Genomic DNA, 26240 nt, shown 5'->3' with positions numbered 1-26240 from the left:
TGCGGCATGGATTGATACAAAAAGGCATTTGACTCTCGCCACATGATTGGGATAATCCAAGTGCCTAGAAATAACAGGAGTAAGTAGAAACATCAGAAAATTTGTGCAAAAATAGATGGCACAATGGAAGACACAGTTGCAGATCAATGGTGAAAAGCTGGGAGAGGTTAATATCAAGAGAGGAATATTTCAAGGAGATTCATTATCACCATTACTATTTGTTATTGCACTGTTTCCTCTGTCAACAATACTGAATTACTCAGGACATGGTTATCAAACATCAAAAACATCTGCTAGACTATCCCATCTCCTTTACATGGATGATCTGAAGCTGTATGGAAAAACGCCATCTGAAATAGAATCGCTGCTCAACACTGTCCGTATATATAGCCAAGATATTGTAATGGAGTTTGGCTTGGACAACTGTGCCACACTTACTACAACAGGAAAAAAATAGTGAAAAATGAAGGAACAAGATGCACCACGAAACATAACATATAAGAGTCTGGATGAGGAAGAATCTACAAATACTTGGGTATCCTTCAAGCTGACAACATCAACCACACTGAAGTCAAGAAAAAGATTAGAGGTGAATACATCAAGAGAGTGAAGAAGATCTTAAAGTCCAAACTCAATGGAGGAAATACCATAAAGGCAATCAACACCTGGGCAATCCAGTCATTAGGTACACAGCTGGAATAGTGGACTGGACTCAAGCAGAACTAAAAGCAATGGATAGGCAGACCAGAAAAATAATGACAATGAATCACGACCTTCATCCACGCAGTGACATTGATAGACTTTATCTACCAAGGCAAATAGGTGGGCGTGGAATGCTACAAGTACATCAGATGGTTGAAGAAGAAAAAATGGCTTTGGAAGAATATCTGAAGAACAATGATGAAGACTGAAATTAGTATATCAGGAAGGCTTACTGACTACTGGAGAGACCAAACTGGCCTACAAGAAAGACCAAATGAAAAACAGAATAGAGGCATGGGAAGACAAAGCACTACATGGCCAATACATGAAAAAAAATAGCTGGGAAAGCAGATAATAATAAAACCTGGCAATGGCTAAGAGCAGGAAAATTGAAGAAGAGACCGAGGGACTAATTCTGGCTGCACAAGACCAAGCTTTAAGGACAAATGCATACAAAGTCAAAATTGAGAAGACAGCAACAGACAGTAAGTGCCGCCTATGCAAAGAAGCTGAAGAAACAGTGGACCACCTGGTAAGCTGTTGCAGAAGATTGCACAGATTACAAGCAGCGGCATGACAAAGTAGCAACAATGGTGCATTGGAAGATCTGCAAAAAATATCATTTGCCTGTAAGCAAAAACTGGTGGGATCATAAATAGAGAAAGTCATAGAAAATGATAAAATTAAACTGCTCTGGGACTTCAGAATTCAAACAGACAAGCACCTGCAACATAACACCCCAGACTTAACAATTGTCGATAAGAAAGACAAAAAAGTCTGGATAGTGGACGTGGCAGTGCCTGGAGATAGCAGAATAGAAGAAAAAGAACTGGAGAAGATAACAAAATACAAAGACCTACACATAGAAATAGAAAGACTGTGGCAAAAGCAAGCAAGGGTAGCACCAATAGTAATAGACTCCTTGGGCTCAATCCCAAAACAACTGGAGCACCACTTGAACACCATTGGCATTGACAAATTCGCTATTAGTCAATTGCAAAAGGCGGCCTTACTAGGAACTGCTTCCCTCCTGCGACGATACCTGTAATACCATCAAACATCCACATCTGCCTATCCCAGGTCCTGGGTAAGGACTCGATAGGTAGACAAAATGCCAAATCCAGTCTGAACATCTGGCTGACTGTGCGATGAGCCATAATACTAATAATAATAATAAATATGTCTGAAGCTGTATGGAAAAACATCACTGAAATAGAATCGCTGCCAACCTGTCCGTACTATCTAGCCAGATATTGTAATGGAGTTTTGGCTTGGGACAAATGTGCCACACTTACTATCAAACAAGGAAAAGTAGTGAAAACTGAAGGAATCAAGATGCCCCACGAAAATAACATTAAGAGTCTGGATGAGGAAGATTACTACAAATACTTGGGTAATCCTTCAAGCTGACAACATCAAGCACACTGAAGTCAAGAAAATGATTAGAGGTGAATACATCAAGAGAGTGAAGAAGATCTTAAAGTCCAAACTCAATGGAGGAATACCATAAGGGCAATCAACACCTGGGCAATCCCAGTCATTAGGTACACAGCTGGAATAGTGGACTGGACTCAAGCAGAACTAAAAGCAATGGATAGGCAGACCAGAAAAAATAATGACAATGAATCATGCCCTTCATCCACGCAGTGACATTGATAGACTTTATCTACCAAGGCAAATAGGTGGGCTTGGAATGCTACAAGTACATCAGATGGTTGAAGAAGAAAAAATGGCTTTGGAAGAATATCTGAAGAACAATGATGAGGATGCACTGAAATTAGTATATCAGGAAGGCTTACTAACTACTGGAGAGACAAAACTGGCCTACAAGAAAGACCAAATGAAGAACAGAATAGAGGCATGGGAGACAAAGCACTACACTGGCCAATACATGAAAAAAATAGCTGGGAAAGCAGATAATAATAAACCTGGCAATGGCTAAGAGCAGGAAAATTGAAGAAAGAGACCGAGGGACTAATTCTGGCTGCACAAGACCAAGCCTTAAGGACAAATGCATACAAAGTCAAAATTGAGAAGACAGCAACAGACAGTAAGTGCCGCCTATGCAAAGGAGCTGAAGAAACAGTGGACCACTTGGTAAGCTGTTGCAAGAAGATTGCACAAACTGATTACAAGCAGCAGAATGACAAAGTAGCAACAATGGTGCATTGGAAGATCTGCAAAAAATATCATTTGCCTGTAAGCAAAAACTGGTGGGATCATAAAATATAGAAAGTCATAGAAAATGATAAAATTAAACTGCTCTGGGACTTCAGAATTCAAACAGACAAGCACCTGCAACATAACACCCCGACTTAACAATTGTCGATAAGAAAGACAAAAAAGTCTGGATAGTGGACGTGGCAGTGCCTGGAGACAGCAGAATAGACAAGAAAGAACTGAGAAGATAACAAAATACAAAGACCTACAAATAGAAATAGAAAGACTGTGGCAAAAGCAAGCAAGGGTAGTACCAATAGTCATAGGCTCCTTGGGCGCAATCCCAAAACAACTGGAGCACCACTTGAACACCATCGGCATTGAGAAATTCTCCATTAGTCAATTGCAAAAGGAACTGCTTTTGCAGGAACTGCTTCCATCCTGCAACGATATCTGTAATACCATCAAACATCCACATCTGCCTATCCCAGGTCCTGGGTAAGGACTCGATAGGTCACGGGTCGGCAACCCGCGGCTCCGGAGCCGCATGCGGCTCTTTGAGCCACCTCCTGCGGCTCCGGAGCCTTCTCCGCCATTTTCATAGAGAGAGAGACAGACAGAGACAGAGAGGCACTTGTGCTTCCCTTCTCTCTATCTCTCTCTCACACACATGCAGATTTGCCCCTTGCTCCCGATTGGCCCTGCAGCCGGATGCCCTGCCCCCTGGTGGCCAGGAAGGGCCTTTCCGGGGCTGGCCCAGTCCGAGGTGCATGTGGCCAGAGAGCCGCGCGGGGAAGCCCCCGGATCGATGCTGGGAGCGGCCCAGCAGAGCCTCCGTTGAAAGGGCCAGCCCTCCCGCAAGCTGCGGCCCTAGTGGGCCAAGCAGGAGCAGACCCGGAGATGGCGGGTGAGTGGGGAGGAGGGAGGGGGCTTACCTGCACCAGGCGGAGGGGCAGCCGAGCCGGCCTCGTGTCTCCCCGGGCTGGGCAGCAGGCCTGGCGGGGCCAGCGGCCGGCAGGGGCATTGGTTCCTGCCCTTCCCCGGGCCAGGCGGTAGGCCCAGCGGGGGCAGCAGCCGGCGGGGGCATCGGTTCCTGCCCCTCCCCGGGCCGCTGAGCTGGCCTCGTGTCTCCCCGGGCGGCAGACGGCGGGGATATTGGTTTCTGGCCGTCCCCGGGGCGCTGAGCCTGCCTCGCGCCTCCCCGGGCTGGGCGGCAGTGGCGGCTGGCAGGGGCATTGGTTTTTGGCTGTCCCCGGGGCGCTGAGCCAGCCTCGCATCTTCCCGGGCCGTGCGGCAGGCGGCGGGGGCATTGGTTTGTAGCCGTCCCCGGGCTGCTGAGCCGGCCTCGTGTCTCCCCGGGCGGCAGATGGCGGGGATATTGGTTTCTGGCTGTCCCCGGGGCGCTGAGCCTGCCTCGCGCCTCCCCGGGCTGGGCGGCAGTGGCAGCCGGCAGGGGCATTGGTTTTTGGCCGTCCCCAGGGCGCTGAGCCAGCCTCGCATCTTCCCCGGCCATGCGGCAGGCGGCGGGGGCATTGGTTTGTAGCCATCCCCAGGCCGCTGAGCAAGCCTCGCATCTTCCCGGGCTGGGCGGCAGTGGCGGCCGGCAGGGGCATTGGGTTTTGGCCGTCCCCGGGCCACTGAGCCAGCCTTGCATCTTCCCGGGCCGTGCGGCAGGCGGCGGGGGCATTGGTTTGTAGCCGTCCCCGGGCCGCTGAGCCAGCCTTGTTTTTTCCCGGGCCAGGCAGCAAGTGGCGGGGACATTTGTTTGTAGCCGTCCCCGGGGCGCTGAGCCTGCCTCGCGCCTCCCCGGGCTGGGCGGCAGTGGCAGCCGGCAGGGGCATTGGTTTTTGGCCGTCCCCAGGGCGCTGAGCCAGCCTCGCATCTTCCCCGGCCGTGCGGCAGGCGGCGGGGGCATTGGTTTGTAGCCATCCACAGGCCGCTGAGCAAGCCTCGCATCTTCCCGGTCTGGGCGGCAGTGGCGGCCGGCAGGGGCATTGGGTTTTGGCCGTCCCCGGGCCACTGAGCCAGCCTTGCATCTTCCCGGGCCGTGCGGCAGGCAGCGGGGACATTGGTTTGTAGCCGTCCCCGGGCCGCTGAGCCAGCCTTGTTTTTTCCCGGGCCAGGCAGCAAGTGGCGGGGACATTTGTTTGTAGACGTCCCCGGGGCGCTGAGCCTGCCTCGCGTCTCCCCGGGCTGGGCGGCAGTGGCGGCCGGCAGGGGCATTGGATGTTGGCCGTCCCCGGGGCGCTGAGCCTGCCTCGCGTCTCCCCGGGCTGGGCGGCAGTGCGGCCGACAGGGGCATTGGGTTTTGGCCGTCCCCGGGGCGCTGAGCCTGCCTTGTGTTTCCCCAGGCCAGGCAGCAAGCCCGGCGGGCAGTGGGGGCATCGGTTCCTGCTCGTCCCCGGGCCGCTGAGCCGGTCAAATCAACGGACGTGGAGGTACTGCAGCTGGCTTTTTGATTCGCCGCAGACCTCCATTGACTTCCATGGGGATTCTTGGCAATGACTGGGGCTGATTGAAATCGCTTCAAGAAGCAAGCTGCAGAGACACAGAGAGCTGCAAATGATCTCCACAGGAGATGCAGCAAGGGCAGGAGACGAGAAAGAGTCCGCTATGTCTGTGCACAAGCCCCAAAAGCTTTCTTCCTCTCCCTGCCTTTCTTGCTGGCCCTCTGATGTAAGCATCTGCTGGGTTTCCTCAACCTCCCCCCCCCGTTTTATTTTAATCCCACCATCGCCTCCCTCTTTCGCAAAGTTGACATTCCTAGGACTCGTAGCTCGCTTCGCTCCTGGAGTCACTTGGCAAAGTTTAAAGGAGAGGCTGCCTGCTCCCACCTCCCACGGAGCAGAACTGCTGCTTCCTCACCTCCCAGCGAAAGAACCCCAGAGAGCTGGAAGGCGTCCTTTCTCCCACTTTCCGCTTCCCATCCTCCCTTTTCCAAGCACCCCTCCCAGAGCAAACCAGAAGCCTCAACTCCAGCCTCCTGCAGCAGGCTGAGATAGGCGAGCCCGAGCGACCGTCTTCTGCTGCCTCAGAACATTCACTGCAGCAGCTCTTTCTCCCCGTCGGCTTCCTCCTCCGCTCCCTTGGAACCTTCGTGCCAAAAGGCAGCAAGAAGAAAGTCCCAGAGAGGGAGAGCGCGGGGTGAGGGGAGAGCAGTCTGTTCCGAAGGGAAGAGAAGCCAGGACTGCAGAGCCGTTCATACCAGAGCTGGATGGGGGGCAGGGCAGGCGCACGTTTCGCCTTAAGCTCCTCTCTTCAATCAAGCCCTGTGTTCTGTGCGCGTGCGTGTGCGCGCGCACATTTTGCGGCTCCCAGGATTTTTTTTTTGTGAGGGAAATGGATCCAAGTGGCTCTTTCACTGTTGCAGGTTGCTGACCCCTGCGATAGGTAGACAAAATGCCAAATCCAGGCTGAACATCTGGCTGACTGTGCGATGAATGATAATAATAATAATAATAGTAAATTTGGAAGGGACCTTGGAAGTCATCTAATCCAACCCCCTGCTCGGGCAGGAAACCCTACACCATTTCGGACAAATGGCTGTCCAGTCTCTTCTTAAAAACTTCCAGTGTTGGAGCATTTACTGCTTCTGGAGGCAGGCTGTTCCACTGATTAATTGTTCTTACTGTCAGGAAGTTTCTCCTTAGTTCTAGGTTGCTTCTCTCCTTGATTAGTTTCCATCCGTTGCTTCTTGTCCTGCCTTCAGGTGCTTTGGAAAATAGCTTAATAGCTTAAAGGAAAAGGGGGAAAAAATGGCAGACTGCGTTGTTTGGCGATCCCCGTGAAATGGTCGTTCGACCCCAAATGGGGTCCTGACCCACAGGTTGAGAACCACTGCTATAGATGGTCCCCCAGTGCCTCCTGTCCTGTGGCCACCCCCCTCCCCCCATTGTAAGTGCGGCACCCCACCTCCCATCATTGGCTCCTGTACGAATCGTGTTGGGGATTTCTCCCCTTTGCCGGTCGTGATTCTTTGCTGTTGCATGAAACAGCGGTTCTGGTCTTGCGTAGGCTGCTCCCGTTGCACTCGTTGTGAGTTGTTACGCTGTTGTTCCCACTTCCTTAGTGCCTGATATAATTCTATGTGGCGATTAATTGAGTGTTCATCCGACAGCCAAGCCTGCTCCAGTAACCGGCTGCCCTTCGTGACATCCTGGGCGATGGCCTCTGCCCCGGCAAAGTTGAACGTGTGATTGTTGCTGGCCATATGGACCCACACTTCTGAGCCAATGATGGGAGGTGGGGTGCCACGCTCACAATGGGAGTGGGGTGGCCACAGGACAGGAGGCACTGGGGGACCATCTATAGCAGTGGTTCTCAACCTGTGGGTCAGGACCCCATTTGGGGTCGAACGACCATTTCACGGGGATCGCCAAACAACGCAGTCTGCCATTTTTTCCCCCTTTTCCTTAGCTGTGCTACTCCCTTTTATTCTATTGGCTTTTGAAAGCCAATAAATAGACTCTCTTGAATAGAGTCTAATTCTATTGGCTTTCAAAAGCCAATAGGAATTGTCCAGGCTGTCTCTGCCCTGCTGAGCCTGCCAAAAGTCCCATTCTGCAAACAGTGCTGCACCAGTTGAGTAGTCCTCGACTTACGACCGGTTGGGGGTCGTGGCATTAAAAAGGTTGAGAACCACTGATCTATAGCAACGTGTATCCAGATACATCCAAAGCAGGCAAAGAGAGCGATGACAAGAGAGGCGATGATCCCTGAGCTTACAAGCATACAAACGGATGCGAGTCTATTAGAAGAAATATGGTCAACTGGGGCGGGTAAACAGTAATGCGTTCTATGAGCAGAGCGCACAAACTGCTGGTCTTATAAGCAGGCTTTCGAACCTACAGCATTCCACTCTGACAACTTTAGCAGTTAGCCAACAAAAGCTAAGTTTATCAAACAGTTGTTAGTTTATTAAACAGTTGTTTTTATATATATATATTTATCCCGGTGTTCGACTACTTTTCTCAACATGAATATACCCAGGATTCGCATTTTTAGTATAATTAGAGACAATATATGTATGTATGTATGCATCTATGTATATATGTATGTATGTATGTTATATATAGTATGTTTAAAAGTGTGTTATGTATGTGTACACTTTGAGAGCAAGCAACTAAATTTCATTTTTAATGTGTGCAATTGTGCCCACAGTAAAAAAATATAATAAAGGTTGTCTGTCTGTCTGTCTGTCTGTCTGTCTGTCTGTCTGTCTATCTATCTATCTATCTATCTATCTATCTATCTATCTATCTATCTATTCCTTATTATAGGTAGTCCTCAACTTATGACCAGTCATTTAGCAACTGTTTGAAATTATTATTAAGCTCTCAAGGGCTACAAATTCCAAGTTACCACAGATGTTCCCCCCCACCCCTCCCCCAGAGGTCTTGTGATCACATTTGGGGTACTCAGCAACTGGCCTGTATTTGTATATGTTTGCAGCATTCTGAGGTCACATGACTATGATTTACAACATTTTTGCTGGGAACATTTTGCTTCTAATTTCTGACAAAAAAACACTTATTGGGGAAAATTGATTCACTTTACGACCACGTTTGCTTTATGACCATTGCATTCACTTAATGAGCACTGTAAAAATTTTTGTAAGATCAGGTTGGTCATTTGATGCCTCGGCTTATGACCATCATGACTTACATTCCAGTCTTTGTTACGGTCATAAATCAAGGACTAGCTGTATTTCCCATGCACATTGGTGTTTAATTAACTGTGGGCAGTGTTTGTTAGATCATGATCTTTTTTCCCCCTTAGTATATAAGGCAACCGTAAAGACAGATGATTGTAAGTTGCTGTTGGCACCCTCTCAGCATGGGAAACGCCCGTGCCCGCCTGATTGGATTGGACACCAGAAGAAATGTTTCTACTTCTCAAATGAAGAAAAAAACTGGACTGCTAGTCAAGAATTTTGCTCTTCGTACAATGCCTCTCTGGCCATTATTGAAAACGAAGAACTGGTAAGAAGTGAAAATATCCTGCTATATTGTGGATGGTACCAATTTCATGTAGGGTCCACATACATCAGTTCTGCTTGCAGGGAATTGTTTTTATAACAATATGATGATTTCATTTTGTGCTGGTCTGTAACCGCAGTGAAGAGTGAAAAAAAGTTTGAATTGATTTTCATTAAGGAAGACCATCTGTTGCTTTCTAATGTATGGCCAGTGTCTTTAGCCTATGTCAGGGGTAGGCAACCTTGGCTCTTTTATGACTTGTGGACCAACTCCCAGAATTCCTGAGCCAGCCATGCTGAGGGGAAAGGGAGAGGTTTCCAAGCTGAGCCATGCTGGCTCAGGAATTCTGGGAGTTGAAGTCCACGAGTCATAAAAGAGCCAACGTTGCCTACCCCTGGCCTATGTCTACTATAGGTAGATCTTGTATAATAATTGCCCTGTTTAGGGACCATTCAAAGTTACTTTTTTCCAGATTTCATCTTTCCAGCTTTTTTCTTCTTTAGCTTCTTCACTTTTTTTTGTTCTGTGTTCTGGAACTGAGTCCAAGTAAACACACCAGCCTTTCCCTTTTGAAATAGCTGTGCCCCTTTTAAAGGGAACAGCTCCCTTTTCTCCTGCATGGGACCCTTTTTAACCCTTCAACGAAAGGTAAGGGAGAGGAAACAGCACCGTTGTTTTGCCTTCATGCATCATTGAAATCATTGATATTAGGGCTGGTTAGCACTCTGATTTGACTCTAAAAGGGGGCTTTGAGGTCTATGGGGTATCAAAATAGCAGCTCTCTGCAACTATTTAAAATAGCTGCATCTTTTCCTGAGATTCTGGGGCAGGAGCTGGCTTAACATACTGAATTTATGTTCTGATGTGCTTTGGGGAAAATGGAGGCAGGCAGTCTTTGTATCCTTATATGAACTCCTATGTCAGTGGTGGCGAACCTATGGCATGCGTGCCAGAGGTGGCACTCGGAGCCCTCTCTGTGGGCACACATGCCGTTGCCCCAGCCTCGCCTCCCCCCACGACTCCTCACCAGCAGCCTCCCTGGAGGAGAGTCGCCCCCGAGCCTGTCCCACACAGACATGGCAACCAGGCAGCGTAGAAAAGACTCTGCCCTCATGCCCCATCCCGCACAGTTGATGCTGCAGGGCGTGGGGAGAGAGTGTGGCTGCCATGGCGCTGCTGGGCTGCCTGGGCAATCTGTGGCGAGCCCTGGATGTAATGAGTGGCCCTGCGGGTAGGCGGGATGGAGGCGGGGCAAGGGGTGGAGTGGGGGCGGGGCCAGTTTTGGCCCACTCGTTCTCTAAAAGGTTCGCCATCACTGTCCTATGTAATATATAATATACTGGTATAATCAAACAATGTTATAGAATTATTGGCCGATTCTAAATATGTGTGATTTGATTATTGAGGAGATAGGTAAAAGGTTAAAACATGTACACTGGGGGGGGTTCTATAAATATTTCAGAGTGGTTTAATGTTTACCATTTATTCTCTCAAACAGGATTTTGTGCAGCGTTACAAAGGCAGCTCTCCCCACTGGATTGGCTTCAAACGAGAGCCAGGTCAAGACTGGAAATGGATCAATGGAAATGCTTCAACGTGAGTCATCCTTTCTCTCTTATGTCTTCACTTGAGAAGTAGTGAGAGGGGCGGCATATAAATTTCATTCATTAATTAAACTCTATAACAGCCGAATGCTGAAAAAGAAGTGGCATGGGCTTTATGGATTATCCAGTGCAGTCCTGTTTCTTGCATCAGGCACAAATGCACCACGTATTTTCATAAATGCCAACTTTGTGTCTAAAACTAAAGACCTTAAAGAGTGGAAGCAAGCCAATGTGATGTAGTGGTTAAGTTGCTAGACTTGAGAAACCCAGGTTAGGTCTCCTCTCAGCCATAAAAGGTGCCTGGAGATTATGGGTCGGTCCTTTTTTCTCAGCCCTCCCAGAGCTAGTGTGGTCTGGTAGTGATGGTTTCACACTAAGAGAGTGGAGGCCCAGGTTCAAATCCCCTTTGAGCTACAGAAGTTCCCTTGCTGACTTTAGGCCAGATCCTCTCAGCCTTACCTACCTTACATGTTAGAGAGGCACTTGTGAGAGCCAGTTTGGCATAGCAGTTAAGGCAGCAGGCTAAAAACTGGGAACTGTGAGTTCTAGTTATGCCTTGGGCACAAAGCCAGCTGGGTGATCTTGGGACAGTCACTTTCTCACATTCCTATGAAGGAAGAATGGCAAACCACTTCTGAAAAACTTTGCTAAGAGTTATCCAGACCAGTGGTTCTTAACCTTTTTGAATGAATCGCCCCCTTGAGCCAATGAGGAAGTTGTCATCGCCCCCCTCCCCCAACATAACCTCTCAATCACAACATGGGAAATAATTCTTTAATTTATGCAAACACTTTTTTTGTTTTCTTTAAAATTGTTCATCAGGATATATCGATGCAAATAATTTATTTCCAGTCTTTTCCCCATATCTCCCATATTCTGGCTAATGGCGCGCCACTGTATGGATAGAGGCTGCTGCTGCACAACACGCATGAAGATAAGCAATGCGTATTTACATATGTACGGCGTTCTGTACTGAAGCTAGCTGGAGGAACATTTGAAAACACAATTCAATCCACTAATAGCGAGCGATCTGATGTTTTTGTACGACAGATATACAGCCATTCACTGTACAAAAAAGTCTCAAAAGTGTCCCCAAAACTTCTCGCTCCATCGCCCCCATATCGCCCCCTTTTTGTTCCTTTGCCCCGTTGCCTCTTTTTGTTCCATCACCCCCCTGAATAATGAAATCGCCCCCTGGGGGGGCAATATCGCCCAGGTTAAGAACCACTGATCCAGACCATCTCTGAGAATTGGACATGAGGAAAAATAAATGTGTGAGTTCCTAAACAAACAGCTGGGATTTGAGTCTAACAAATAAATATATAAAGAAAAATATAATGCCCCAATATGGCTGCTGTCTGAATTAACTTGGAGTCCTGGGTCAGAATTTGTCCTCAGGAAAAGAATAATCACATCACTAATCACACGTGATTGAAACCAGCCAGGTATAGAAAGTTTAGGGCCTCCAAATGGACTTCAGTTCCCATCAGCTCTGAGCACAGAGTGAGTTATAGCTCAAAGTTGTTGGGAAACACCAGACTGGCTATAGCCAAGTAGACCATTCATATATGAATCCACTACTATCTTCCTATCACCCACTAAAATTTGTTTCTCCCTATTGGTGAATTAGGTTGAAATTTGCTCATCCTTGACTCAGCAGAAAACTATACTGAAATAGACAGTGGGTGATGAAATAATAATAATAATAATAATAATAATAATAATAATAATAATAATAATAATAATAATAGAAGACGAAGAAGAAGAAGAAGAAGAAGAAGAAGAAGAAGAAGAAGAAGAAGAAGAAGAAGAAGAAGAAGAAGAAGAAGAAGAAGAAGAAGAAGAAGTAGTAGTAGTAGTAGTAGTAGTAGTAGTAGTGGGTAGTAGTAATAGTCTGGATAGTGGACGTGGCAGTGCCTGAGACAGCAGAATAGAGGAGAAAGAACTGGAGAAGATAATAAAATACAAAGACCTGCAAATAGAAATAGAAAGACTATGGCAAAAGCAAGCAAGGGTAGTACCAATAGTAATAGGCTCCTTGGGTGCAATCCCAGAACAACTGGAGCACCACTTGAACACCATCGGCATTGACAAATTCTCCATTAGTCAATTGCAAAAGGAACTGCTTTTGCAGGAACTGCTTCCATCCTGCAACGATATCTGTAATACCATCAAACATCCACATCTGCCTATCCCAGGTCCTTGGTAAGGACTCGATAGGTAGACAAAATGCCAAATCCAATCTGAACATCTGGCTGACTGTGCGATGATCGATAATAATAATAATAACAAAGAAATACAACAAGGATGCGGTTTGGTTAAAAGAGGTGGATGCAAATAAAACAGAAGTTGAAATGAAAGAACTAGTAATAACAACAAAAATGGTAGAAAAAAGAGCAAAGAAAATCAAAAATTGGTCAGCACCAGGTGAAGATGAACTGCATGGGTTTTGGTTGAAACATCTAACTGTTATACACCCACTCATTGCCAAGCAGTTCAACAATATACTACAAGGAGGAGAAATTGAAAAGTGGCTAACAACTGGGAAAACCTACCTAATAATGAAAAATCCAGCAAAAGGGGCAACACCAGGTAACTACAGGCCAATTACCTGCTTACCAACAACTTTCAAATTACTAACTGGTGTAGTAGCTGATGCAGTACAACAGCATCTAGTTGAAAACAATCTCTTTCCACCTGAGCAGAAAGGAAACCGCCCCAATAGCAGAGGAACAAAAGATCAACTCCTAATAGACAAAATGATCTTGGAAAACTGCAAGAGAAGGAAGACCAACCTGAATGTGGCATGGATTGACTACAAAAAGGCATTTGACTCTCTGCCACATGATTGGATAATAAAGTGCCTAGAAATAACAGGAGTCAGTAGAAACATCAGAAAATTTGTGCAAAGATCGATGGCACAATGGAAGACACAGTTGCAGATCAATTGTGAGAGGCTGGAGAGGTTAATATCAAGAGAGGAATATTTCAAAGAGATTCATTATCACTATTACTATTTGTTATTGCACTGTTTCCTCTGTCAACAATACTGAATAACTCAGGACATGGCTATCAAACATCAAAAACATCTGCCAGACTATCCCATCTCCTTTATATGGATGACCTGAAGCTGTATGGAAAAACATCATCTGAAATAGAATCGCTGCTCAACACTGTCCGTATATATAGCCAAGATATTGTAATGGAGTTTGGCTTGGACAAATGTGCCACACTTACTATCAAACAAGGAAAAATAGTGAAAACTGAAGGAATCAAGATGCCCCACGAAAATAACATTAAGAGTCTGGATGAGGAAGAGTACTACAAATACTTGGGTATCCTTCAAGCTGACAACATCAAGCACACTGAAGTCAAGAAAAAGATTAGAGGTGAATACATCAAGAGAGTGAAGAAGATCTTAAAATCCAAACTCAATGGAGGAAATACCATAAAGGCAATCAACACCTGGGCAATCCCAGTCATTAGGTACACAGCTGGAATAGTGGACTGGACTCAAGCAGAACTAAAAGCAATGGATAGGCAGACCAGAAAAATAATGACAATGAATCATGCCCTTCATCCACGCAGTGACATTGATAGACTTTATCTACCAAGGCAAATAGGTGGGCGTGGAATGCTACAAGTACATCAGATGGTTGAAGAAGAAAAAATGGCTTTGGAAGAATATCTGAAGAACAATGATGAAGATGCACTGAAATTAGTATATCAGGAAGGCTTACTAACTACTGGAGAGACCAAACTGGCCTACAAGAAAGACCAAATGAAGAACAGAATAGAGGCATGGGAAGACAAAGCACTACATGGCCAATACATGAAAAAAATAGCTGGGAAAGCAGATAATAATAAAACCTGGCAATGGCTAAGAGCAGGAAAATTGAAGAAAGAGACCGAGGGACTAATTCTGGCTGCACAAGACCAAGCCTTAAGGACAAATGCATACAAAGTCAAAATTGAGAAGACAGCAACAGACAGTAAGTGCCGCCTATGCAAAGAAGCTGAAGAAACAGTGGACCACTTGGTAAGCTGTTGCAAGAAGATTGCACAAACTGATTACAAGCAGCGGCATGACAAAGTAGCAACAATGGTGCATTGGAAGATCTGCAAAAAATATCATTTGCCTGTAAGCAAAAACTGGTGGGATCATAAAATAGAGAAAGTCATAGAAAATGATAAAATTAAACTGCTCTGGGACTTCAGAATTCAAACAGACAAGCACCTGCAACATAACACCCCAGACTTAACAATTGTCGATAAGAAAGACAAAAAAGTCTGGATAGTGGATGTGGCAGTGCCTGGAGATAGCAGAATAGAAGAGAAAGAACTGGAGAAGATAACAAAATACAAAGACCTACAAATAGAAATAGAAAGACTGTGGCAAAAGCAAGCAAGGGTAGTACCAATAGTCATAGGCTCCTTGGGTGCAATCCCAAAACAACTGGAGCACCACTTGAACACCATTGGCATTGACAAATTCGCTATTAGTCAATTGCAAAAGGCAGCCTTATTAGGAACTGCTTCCATCCTGCGACGATATCTGTAATACCATCAAACATCCACATCTGCCTATCCCAGGTCCTGGGTAAGGACTTGATAGGTAGACAAAATGCCAAATCCAGTCTGAACATCTGGCTGACTGTGCGATGATCGATAATAATAATAATAGTAATAATAGAGTTAGATGGGACCTTGAGGATCATCTAGTCTAACCCCCTGCTCAGGCAGGAAACCCTATACCATTTCAGACAAATGGCTGTCCAGTCTCTTCTTAAAAAGTAAAAAGTAGATTCACACACCTTGTGATTGCCCTCGGAGGTTGTTGGAATAAAAAAGCAAATTGGAACACCAAATTAAATTAGCTAAGGGTGACTTAAACTTCTCTTACTCACAGGAAAACAATGCTATGGGGACATGGCAGAAAAGAGATGTTACTAGGGCAAGATGATGATATGGTTAGATGCAGTGGGGACACAGCTCTTCATCCTTGTTGCCCTTGTGTTGCAGGTGGACAGTCCTCGGTGATGGAGGGAACTGTGCCTTTCTGAATGACGAAGGCAAAGCAAGCAGTTCCATGTGCCGTACAGCCCATCACTGGATATGCAGCAAACCTGATGAATTCACAAGTCCAAAGATAGCTTGAAGGCATATGGTTTCCAATGTACTCAGCTGAATCATTGACTGTAGTAACAAGTGGGTCTTATACCCAGAGAAGGATAAGTTATTTCTGCCTTTGCATAATGTAATCAATTGCTGATTTTCTCAGGATTTTCTTCTGCATGATATACCGTACTTTCCGGCATATAAGACGACTTTCGAAAGTGTTGAAATCGGCGCTGAAGTTGGGGGTCGTCTTATACGCCGGGTCGCCTTATACGCCGGAAAATACGGTAGTCTGTGTTTCTGCTGCTGTACTTTACATTATTATAACTCTATACTGTTTGCATTTCTGCATTGTTTACACTCTAGAGCAGGAGTGTCAAACTCAATTTCATTGAGGGCTGCATCAGCATTGTGGTTATCCTCAGGGGACCTGGTGGGTGTGGCCAGGATGGGTGCAGCCTACCGGGTGGGCGTAGATGGAGTGGGTGTGGTCTACAGGGTGAGCGTGGCCAGCTCTACATCATTCACATCAAGAGTGCATGCATCCAGCGAGTGGGGCAGATGCGGCAGGTGCTGGTTCCTCGCTGTTTCCAGAAAGCCTTGTAGAGCTAAGACTGAATGTGTTTCAGCATAGATGGCCACCACAAAATTGTACATTGGCTCCCAGCCAGTCTGGGCCAGGGTCAAGGCAGTGGGGGCCATTCCCTCACTGTTTCCAGGATGGCTTCGCGGGCCACATGAAACCACTTCGCAGGCTGCATCCGGCCCCCAGGCCTTGTGTTTGACATGTCTGTTCTAGAGCATATAAATCTTTTTTTATTTATTTATTTTAAAAAGTTTTTTATTTATAATACAGTTAAAATAAAGATGGACATAACATAACATTCCAGAGTAAATATTCATAACAATTTGTTCCTCTTCATACTTATAATTCTTAATCTCTCTATATCAGTGGTTCTCAACCTGTGGGTCGGGACCCCATTTGGGGTCGAACGACCATTTCACGGGGGTCGCCAAACAAGGCTGTCCGCCATTTTTTTCCCCCTTTTCTTTGGCCACGCCCCTGGCACCCGGTGATGTATAAGTGGTTGGGGGTCACGACAATATGGGGAACTGTATTATGGGGTCGCGGCATTAGAAAGGTTGAGAACCACTGCTCTATATACATATTTTTCTATATAATAGTCTCTAATTTGTTACTCTATATACTAACATACAATTATATATATTTCTATCTTAACACTAGCTTAAAATCCTAACAGTTCTTGATTCACATTAGAATAAAATTTGTCCCAGATTTCAAAGTAGTCTGACTCTGTCTTGTCCTTCATTTCCATTGTGAGCCTATCCATATCAGTACACAATAAAATTTTATATAAAATCTCTTCTGTTGGAATTTTCTTATTCCTCCAGTTTTGTGCATACGCCAATCTAGCAGCCGTGAGAATGTATAACATCTAGTAAAATATCCCTTTGTTGTATTTCTGCGTGATTATGCCTAGTAAGAAGAGTTCTGGTTTTAACTCTACCTCTATCATTAGTATTTCTTCCAGCCATTTTTTTATCTTGTTCCAAAAATCACAGGCTTTTGAGCACTCCCACCACATATGGTAATATGTCCCTATTGCCAATTTACATTTCCAGCACGTGGAATAAATATTTGGACCCATTTTAGCTAATCTTGTGGGTGGGAGATGCCATCTGTAGAACATTTTGTAGAGATTTTCTTTGTAGGAGGTTGCTAGAGTAAGCTTCCTATTTCTTACCCATAATTCTTGCCAGATGTGCAGATCAAAGTTGAGATCAAAATCCCTGCTCCACGTTAACATGGTTTCTTTTACCTGTTCCTGATACATTGCCTGATCTAACAAATAATGATATAGCTTTTTAATCATTTTATCCTCAGTATTTAGTAGTATTTTATCCAGCCCTATCGGCTCTATTTTTATGCCTAACTCTTTTTTATCTTTCCAATATCTCGCCTGTAATTGAAGGTATGCCCACCATTCTAGTTCTATCCCTATCGGCTCTATTTTTATGCCTAACTTTTTTTTATCTTTCCAATATCTCGCCTGTAATTGAAGGTATGCCCACCATTCTAGTTCTATCCCTTCGTCTTGAAGAATTTTCCTGGGTTTCAATTCCCCTTTCTCGTCTAGAACATTTTTATATGTTATAATCTTCCCTAATTGAATAAACTTTGGATGTACATGCATTTCTAATGATGAGATCCAGCCGGGAACTTGAGTATAATTTGGTTGCCAGGTTTTAACCCATACATCAATTAGAGCTCGTCTGATATAATGCCTTCAAAAATATTTGTGTGTCTTATATTTCTGATCCCATAGCATAGCATGCCATCCTATTTGTAAGTCATGACCTTCCAGACATAATAATCTCCTATTCTTCAATAGTATCCAGTCCCTCACCCATAATAATACTATGGCCTGTTAATATTTGTCCAGGTCAGGGAGGCCAAGTCCCCCCCCCTTTCCTTCGAATCCTGCAGTAATTTTAATTTAATCCTTGCTTTTTTTCCCTTGCCAGATAAATTTGAGTATAATTTTGTTAAAGTTTTGAAAAAAATTCTTATCCAATTTTATGGGTATACATTGGAACAAAAATAAAATTTTCGGTAGCACATTCATTTTCATTACAGCAATTCTGCCCATAAAGGAGAGTTGTAAGTTGGTCCAGGTATCTAAATCAGTTTTAATCTGTTCAATTAGCTTATCATAGTTGTCTCTTTTGAGTGTAACGCATCTAGCAGTTAGTTGTATTCCTAGATATCTTATTTTATTCGTAATTTGAATACCTATTCTGTCAATTCATTTTTCTGTATTTTAGTCATATTCTTGATGAGCATTTTAATTTTTTCTTTAATTATCTTTAGACCTGCTATTTCCCCATATTTACTCAATATTTCCATCAATCTTGTCTCTGATTGTAATGGCTCTTCAATTATAAAAACTAAATTGTCTGCAAAAGCTTGCATTTTAAACGTTTCTTTCTTGATCTCCAAACCTTTGATCTGTTCATCTTTCTGGATTACTCTGATTAATACCTCTAGGGATAGTATAAACAAAAATGGTGATAACGGACAACCTTGCCTTGTACTTTTTTGAATATGAAAGCTATCGGTCATTTCTCTATTAATTATTACTTTTGCTGCCTGTTTAAAATAAACTGATTTAAACATATTTAAATGTTTATAAAATTTTCCCCGAAGTCCATATACAACAATTGATTGAGCATAAAATCCCATTTCACATTGTCAAATGCTTTTTGTGCGTCAAGGAAAATTAAACCCATTTGCTTTTCATTGTGTACCTCATAATACTCCAATATATCCAAAACAATCCTGACACTGTTTCTTATGTATCTTTTAGATAAAAAGCCATTTTGATCAGAATGTATAAAATCTGCTAGGAATCTTTCAAGTCTTTGCACCATTATAGCCATAAAAATCTTATAGTCCGAATTTAATAATGAAATGGGTCTATAGTTCTTAATATGCGCCAGGTCTGAGTTTTCCTTAGGAATCAGGGTGAGGAGAGCTTCTTCCCATGAGGCTGGTATTTTAGCTTTTGTTAAGACCTCATTAAATAGTTCCAACAGTATTGGGCTTAAAGATTCTTGTACGATTTTATACATTTCTACAGGTAGAGCATCTGGCCCTGGTGCTTTGTTATTTTTTTGTTTCTTGATTGCCTCCGAGAGTTCTAAAGGTGTTATCTCTTTGTTCAACAGAGTTTTAAATTCTTCTGGCACTTTCGGTAGGTCAGCTGTTTGTAAATACTGTACAATGTCATCATTATTTCTCCATTCATCATCTTTATATAAGTTCTTATAGAACTCATACACCACTAATTTCTTTCCTTCGTTCTGGTACACCATATCACCTTCTGCATTATAAAGTTTAGTAATCCTCTGTTTGTTATTATGTTTTTTAATTTTATAAGCCAGCCATCTCCCTGGTTTGTTGGCATTTTCAAAAAAAAATTGGTTAGTACGTTTTATCTGCTGTCCTAATTCTTCCTTCCCAATGATATTCATCTTATGTTTAATTAGGTCTATCTGTTGTTTCAAATCACGTCTTTGTGGTTCCTTTTGTAAATTTTTCTCAACTCTACTTAGTTCTTCTTCTAAGTGTCTTTGTCGTTGTATTTTGATTTTGTGTTCCCTGGCCATATAAGAAATTGCAGCACCTCTCATATAAGCTTTGGCTGTATCCCATAAGTTTTGGCAATTCGTATCTTCCTTTTTATTTGTCTTAAAAAACAGGTCCATTTGTTCTTCCAATTTCAATTTAAATTCTTTATGTTTTAGGATTGCTCTTTTCAGGGTCCATCTCCTCGTATGTTTTTGCCCTTTCCATCTAATTCTAATTGGATTATGGTCAGCCCAGGAGTTCGTATCGATTACAATATCCTCTACCTCTAAATTTAAGTCTGCTGACATCCACACCATATCAATTCTGGACCATGATTGATGACGTCCCAAGTAGAATGTAAACTGTTTTTTCCCTAAATTCCTCTCAGGTATTGTTCCTCTAGTTCTTTTTCTAGTCTTTCCACATTTATAGACTAGGTGTCTATCCACAATTACATTATAGTCTCCCATTATAAAAATGTTATCATATTCCAATTGATTAATAATATTATGTAGTTTTTTAATAAAATTGTTTCTGCCCCTCATTCAGGGCATAAATTCCCACAAGGAGAATTTTTATTTTATTCAAAATTACTTCCACTATTAAAATTCTACCCTCTTCGTCTTTATAAATTTGCTTTGCCAAAATTTCCTGTTTAATATATGCTACAACTCCTCCTTTCTTGTGTTGTGAAACTGCTGCAGACATGTTTCCCAATTTAGGGCAGTTTAATAAATATTGATATTGTTTTTTTATATGAACTTCTTGTAGCATAATTATATCTAAGTTCATCTTATTAAGTTTATTTAAAAAAAATTTCCTTTTTATTGGAGAGTTGAGACCATTAACATTGATGGATATGGATTCAACACCTTTTTTCCCCTTCTCATCTATATTTGGATCTGGTTACTATTGTCGGCCTAGACTCTTGAGTTTGTAAATCCTTTTCTCTTTCCACTAACAATCTTGTCGGTCTAGCCTCTTTAGTTTCTTTAGGTGTATTCTCATCATGTTTCCCTTCATTCTTCCCATTGTCAATATCCTCTCTAATCTCAACTCGCTTACCTTTAGATTCAGTGGCCTGGGCTAGTGTCTCTCGTTCCTCTCTTACCTCTCTTTCAACTAGGTCTTCCTCACTGCTAAAGTTTTTTCTATAAAATTCCTCTGCTTTATCTACTGAGTCTAAAGTCTCTCACTCTTTTAGGTACTTGTTTAAGTACAATCAGTTGTTTACCTCGGTACTCCAATGAGTCATCTCTGACCCTGAATAGTATTTCATTTCTGATTGATTTCTTAATAAATCTAACTTGTACTTCTCTGGGAAGATTGTGCCGTCTTGCATAGTTCGTAGGGATTCTGTAAGTCTCGTCTATCTCGCTGTCCATCTCTTCTCTGCTGGATCCCAGAGCCCCTGTCATTATTACTGGAAGGTCTTCACCTTTCATCTCACATACATTTTGGAATATTAACTAATGAGTGGCCTTCTCAAGTTCCAGGGAAATAACTGTAGATTCTAATTCTTTGTTAGCCTGAACTAACCTCTCATTCATTTCATCTATTCTCTGCTCTTCTTCTTTTTAAAAATTTTTTTTTTATATTTTCCATTTATTCATACAAAATACAATTCAATTCACAAGATAAAATAAATTCCTAAACATTGGTACCACCTGCCCATTCCCCCCAGGCCGCGTCCACCCTCTCTAGTACCTTTCCTACTTCCCTCCTCTTTCTCTCCTCCCCTCCTACTCTCTTCCCCTCCCCTTCTCCTCTAACCATCCTACTTCCTCCCTGCACCTTCCTCCCCTCTCATCCCTCTCAAACATATGAATGCAGCATAGGGGAAATGCCCAAGCAGCACCTCTCTCATAAACTACCATGACTATATTATCATTACCCACCCACCCACCCTCAACCCTCCCCCCTCACTTCCCAGAGCAGAGTATAGGGTTATTAATATGAAAGTTAACAATAATAAAAAAAAGGAAAAGAAAAAAGAAAAGAAAAACATCATACTTAACCTTTAACTCCCCTTAAATTAAATAATAGTAATAGTAGTAAAGTTGGAAGGGACCTTGGAGGTCATCTAGTCCAACCCCCTGCTCGGGCAGGAAACCCTACAAACAAATCTCTACAACAGTTGCTATAAAATTTACTCATAAAGTAAATGAAACTTTGTAGTCCCATACTTTTTCTGAATATAATCTATCCATCTTCTCCATACAATAATATATCTTTCTTTTGTATGATCCTTCAAATAAGCAGAATTTTTTGCCATTTCTGCAAAGTTAGAAACTTTAAATATCCATTCTTCTAAAGTAGGCAACGAATCTTTCTTCCAATATGAGCCTACTAGTAACCTTGCTGCAGTTAATAAATTCAACATTAAAGTAGTTTCTTTGTCATTTAAATCCACAAAAATACCCAATAGGAATAATTGAGGGGTAAACTTTATCTTCCTTTTAAAAATCTTTTGAATGTTCTACCAAATCATAATCCAAAAAGCCTTTACCTTTTTACAATTCCACCAAACGTGAAAATATGTCGCATCCATATTACCACATCTCCAACATTTGGGTTGTAAATTTGGATACATACAAGATAATTTTTTAGAATCTAGATGCCATCTGTAAAACATTTTATAAAAATTTTCCCTCAAATTTTGAGCTTGTGTAAATTTAACATTTCTGATCCAAATTATCTCCCATAAGTCCAGTGGGATCGGTTCCTGGATATTCTGAGCCCATTTAATCATATAGTCTTTAACCAATTCTGTTTCCGAGTATAATTCTATTAAAGCATTGTAAATTCTTTTTATATAGGCCTGACTCTGATCTTTAATCTGAATAACCAGATTTCCATCTTCTAATGTTATTCCTTCTTTCTTATCTACAGTCCACCTGTCCACTATTTGTAAATATTGAAACCATGACTGTAGAATATTTTCTTGCCTTATACATCTAGGGATTTTAAATGCCAATCCGAACCTGACCAAATTAATAATTCTTTATACGAAATTTTATCAAAGTTCATCCCCTTAGAAATCCCCTCGATTGCATGTCTAGGAATCCCCCAGATAGGTATTTTATAATTTAACCTATAATAATACTTCTTCCAAACTCGAAGTAAGGCACTCCTCAAAATATGTGATTTGAAAGCCCGGTCCACTTTCTTATTAAAAATTAAATATGCATGCCAACCATACATTAAATCCCACCCTTCAAGAGCAAGAATATTGACTTCTTTTTGATTACTAGTGATTTTCTTTCTAGGGTAAGGAAGGTAAAAATCTTTCCCAGAACCCTATCAGACCATAGTCCGGTGTGGATGGAGCTATACTTGGAAGATGGGAACAGAAGACCTTGGAGACTGAATGAGAATTTGTTTACTCGGGAAGAGTTTGTACAAAAATGTAAAGAGTATTTAAAGGAGTTTTTTGCTTTAAATATGAATTAGGGTACATCGATGTCCATGGTCTGGGACACCAGTAAGGCGTATATGAGGGGAATTTTGATTCATTTAAATAAAGTTTCTAGGGATAAAAGGATACAAAGACATAGAGAAATAGAAGATGAGATTAAAATAAAAGAAGAAGCGCTTGCTCTTAACCCAATTGATAATAACTTAAAGGTTTCTATAAAGATGCTTAGGGAACAATTTAATATGTTGATGGCAGATCAGGTGGCTACCAATTTGCGTTATATGAGACATAATACTTCTGGGCTGGGAAAAAATCAAGGGTTAAGTTTAAGATTTTGCAAGATGCCCGAGAAAGAGGAGGACTTAAAGCACCTAATTTTAAATTATATTATGATGCAGCCGCCTTAACTTGGATAAGTGATTGGCTTAATTTAACAAATAAGGATATTCTCTGCTCTTCTTTATCCATCCTTTCCTCCATTTCCAATAGTTTTTGTTCATTTTTCATAATCTGCTGATGAAAGGATTTGAATTTCCCATCCATTGACTTAATTTTATCCTTAAGTTCCCCTGTATCATTCCTTACTTCCCCTATTTCTTTTTTTAGGTCTTCATGATTCTTGCACATCATCTCTTGCATTGATTGCAACATTTGTTGCAAATCTCTAAATGAGTTTGCCCTATCTCTTAGCGCCATTTCTTCTAGCGATCTTTGCTTGGCAGGGCTTGGTTCCAACAATATAGTCTGTGTTGTCTGTTTCCTCCCTATTCCAACCCTTGTAAGACTGGGGATACTAGAACTGCTCCCCAGGACACCTTATTGTTCCTGGTCCCCCTCCAAGGAACCAGGGATCCCAAGAGGTCTGTCAAGCGATCAGAAATGAGGGCAGACGCTCTGGAGAATCGTCTGGCACACCCATTCTTGACAGCTGGCCCCGCCCCCCGGCATTTAAATCTTCATGTAGTTTAGGCCAGTTTTCAACCTGTGGTCTGCAGCCCCTGGGGGACCTGGCTATTATCCTAGGCAACCTTGGCTCTTTTATGACTCGTGGATTTCAACTCCCAGAATTCCTGAGCCAGCATGGCTCAGCTTGGAAACCTCTCCCTTTCCCTTCAGCATGGCTGGCTCAGGAATTCTGGGAGTTGAAGTCCACGAGTCATAAAAGAGCCAAGGTTGCCTACCCCCATCCTAGGGGATCCATGAAGGCTTGAAAAAAATGTTACGATTTAAATCTTGAGTTAAGTCTTGGGGGTCCATGACCATAGACCATGGCTACAAAAACTATTTAAATGGGATCCGTGTTGAAGAAAAAATTGAGAAACACTGGATAAGATCTATATTGATTTCAGCATTATATTGTTACACCTCTGCTTCACAAGTTGCATTAGTTTCCAGTTTGCTTCTGGGTCCAATTCAAGGTGCTGGTTTTAACCTTTAAAGCCCTTCATGGCATGGGACTGGATTAAATGAGAAACTACCTCCCCCCAATTGCATCTGCCCATCGTATTAGCTCTGGCAGAGAAGGCATGCTGCTAGGGATCTACCCTTAGTGGGTCCCAGGAAAGGGGCTTTCCCCCCCCCCCCATGAGATTAGCTCCAACTCTATTGGTTTTCTGGAAATCCCTCAAGTCCTGGTTATGACATCAGACCAGGAGATAAATTCCATGTTTATTCTTTTTTAAAGGATGCTAACCTCACACCTGACATTCAAATATTTCAAATATCAAATACCAAGCTATGCCACTTTACAAAATTTTTAATTATATATATTGTTTTATTATTGTTTTCCCTTCTCCAAAAAATTATTTCCCTTTTTTACTGTACTATTTTATTATAAATGCTAGTCAAAGGCCTTAATAATAATTCTACTTTTGAGAAGTTGGATATATATTTGATATACAAATAAATGGATTAATAGATAAAAGTAGTGTATATTGGAAATCGTGGCAATTGTTTTATTTTACATCTCGTCATAATGACACACCTGATTCTCTCCTGGTTACTTTGATTCTTATAAATGTTGTCAGAAAAACCATTCACCTAAAGGAAGGGAAAAAACAAAGCATTTGGAGACAGAATCAATAAAGGATACTTTATCGGAATATCACTAGGGCCAGCTGACTTACCAAAACAATACCCTGTGTTGTGTGGTGGACAGGCAAAGGATGGTACACACATTGATTAACTTTCCTGGCATACAAAACAAAAATTATGGGAAAACTAAGAGAGAGAAAAAATCCTTCTTATTTTGTATTTTATTTATACATTTAGTTTTTACAACTTTCTTTTTATATATAAATTTTGTTAGAAAAAATAAAGATATTTACCAAAAAAAAAATGCAAACATGAATAACTTTCTCTAGCATCAGAAAGACAGGTTTTTCAATCACAATCTTTTTTCCAACAAATCTTTACTTTCAAGAACATTGGTAGCAATAAGATAGAATCATATTGTCAGTCAATATGAACTAGAAGCTGGACTTGCACATGGTTAAGATTCAGAATTAGAAAGAAAAAAACAAAAACCAAACGGTTCAAATGTGCCCTTGTGAAGCCAAAGCGAAGAGCAGCTATGTGTCTTTTCTGAAGCTGTTAGTGCAACTTTAAGATGTATGGACTTACCAAGCTGGGAATTCTGGGACTTAAAGTCCATAAAACCTAAGCTACATAAATTAACATAACATAAAAATATACACTAATAAAAATTTTTTAAAGCATCCAGAAAAACAGAGGTATGCATGCTCCATTGCCCTAATCCAGTGGTGGCGAACTTATGGCACGTGTGCCACAGGCAGCGCTCGGAGCCCTCTCTGTGGGCATGTGCACCATTACCCCAGCCCCGCCTCCCCCTGTGGCCCTCTCCTCACCAGCAGCCCCCCTGGAGGAGAGTTATCCCTGGGCATGGCCCGCACAGAGCAGCGCAGCCAAGGAAATAGCCGGGCAGCGGGGACAAGACTCCGCACTCACGCCCCATAGCGTGCAGATGATGCTGTGGGGTGTGGATGGAGGGCGTGGCTGCGATGGCACTGCAGGGCTGCCTGGGTGATCTGCTGCGGTGGGCCATGGAGGTGGTGTGTGGCCCTTTACGTGGGTGGGGCAGGGGGCAG

At 42.8% G+C, this 26240-nt stretch overlaps 1 protein-coding gene across 1 annotated transcript; it reads left to right on the top strand.

Annotated features, from left to right (window-relative positions):
* Positions 1 to 3731: 3731 nt before the first annotated feature.
* LOC120307280 (C-type lectin domain family 2 member D-like) lies at positions 3732 to 16249 on the top strand. Its single transcript, XM_039341851.1, has 4 exons — positions 3732 to 3769; positions 8641 to 8843; positions 10339 to 10436; positions 15467 to 16249. Exons 1-4 carry the CDS (start codon positions 3763 to 3765, stop codon positions 15600 to 15602), a joined length of 444 nt encoding a protein of 147 aa, XP_039197785.1. The 5' UTR covers positions 3732 to 3762; the 3' UTR covers positions 15603 to 16249.
* Positions 16250 to 26240: the final 9991 nt, after the last annotated feature.

This window comes from Crotalus tigris, unplaced genomic scaffold, assembly GCF_016545835.1.
Source record: "Crotalus tigris isolate CLP2741 ecotype Arizona unplaced genomic scaffold, ASM1654583v1 scf7180000017773.841730, whole genome shotgun sequence".
Taxonomy (NCBI): Eukaryota; Metazoa; Chordata; class Lepidosauria; order Squamata; family Viperidae; genus Crotalus; species Crotalus tigris.
This window is presented reverse-complemented; position numbering and strand designations above follow the sequence as displayed.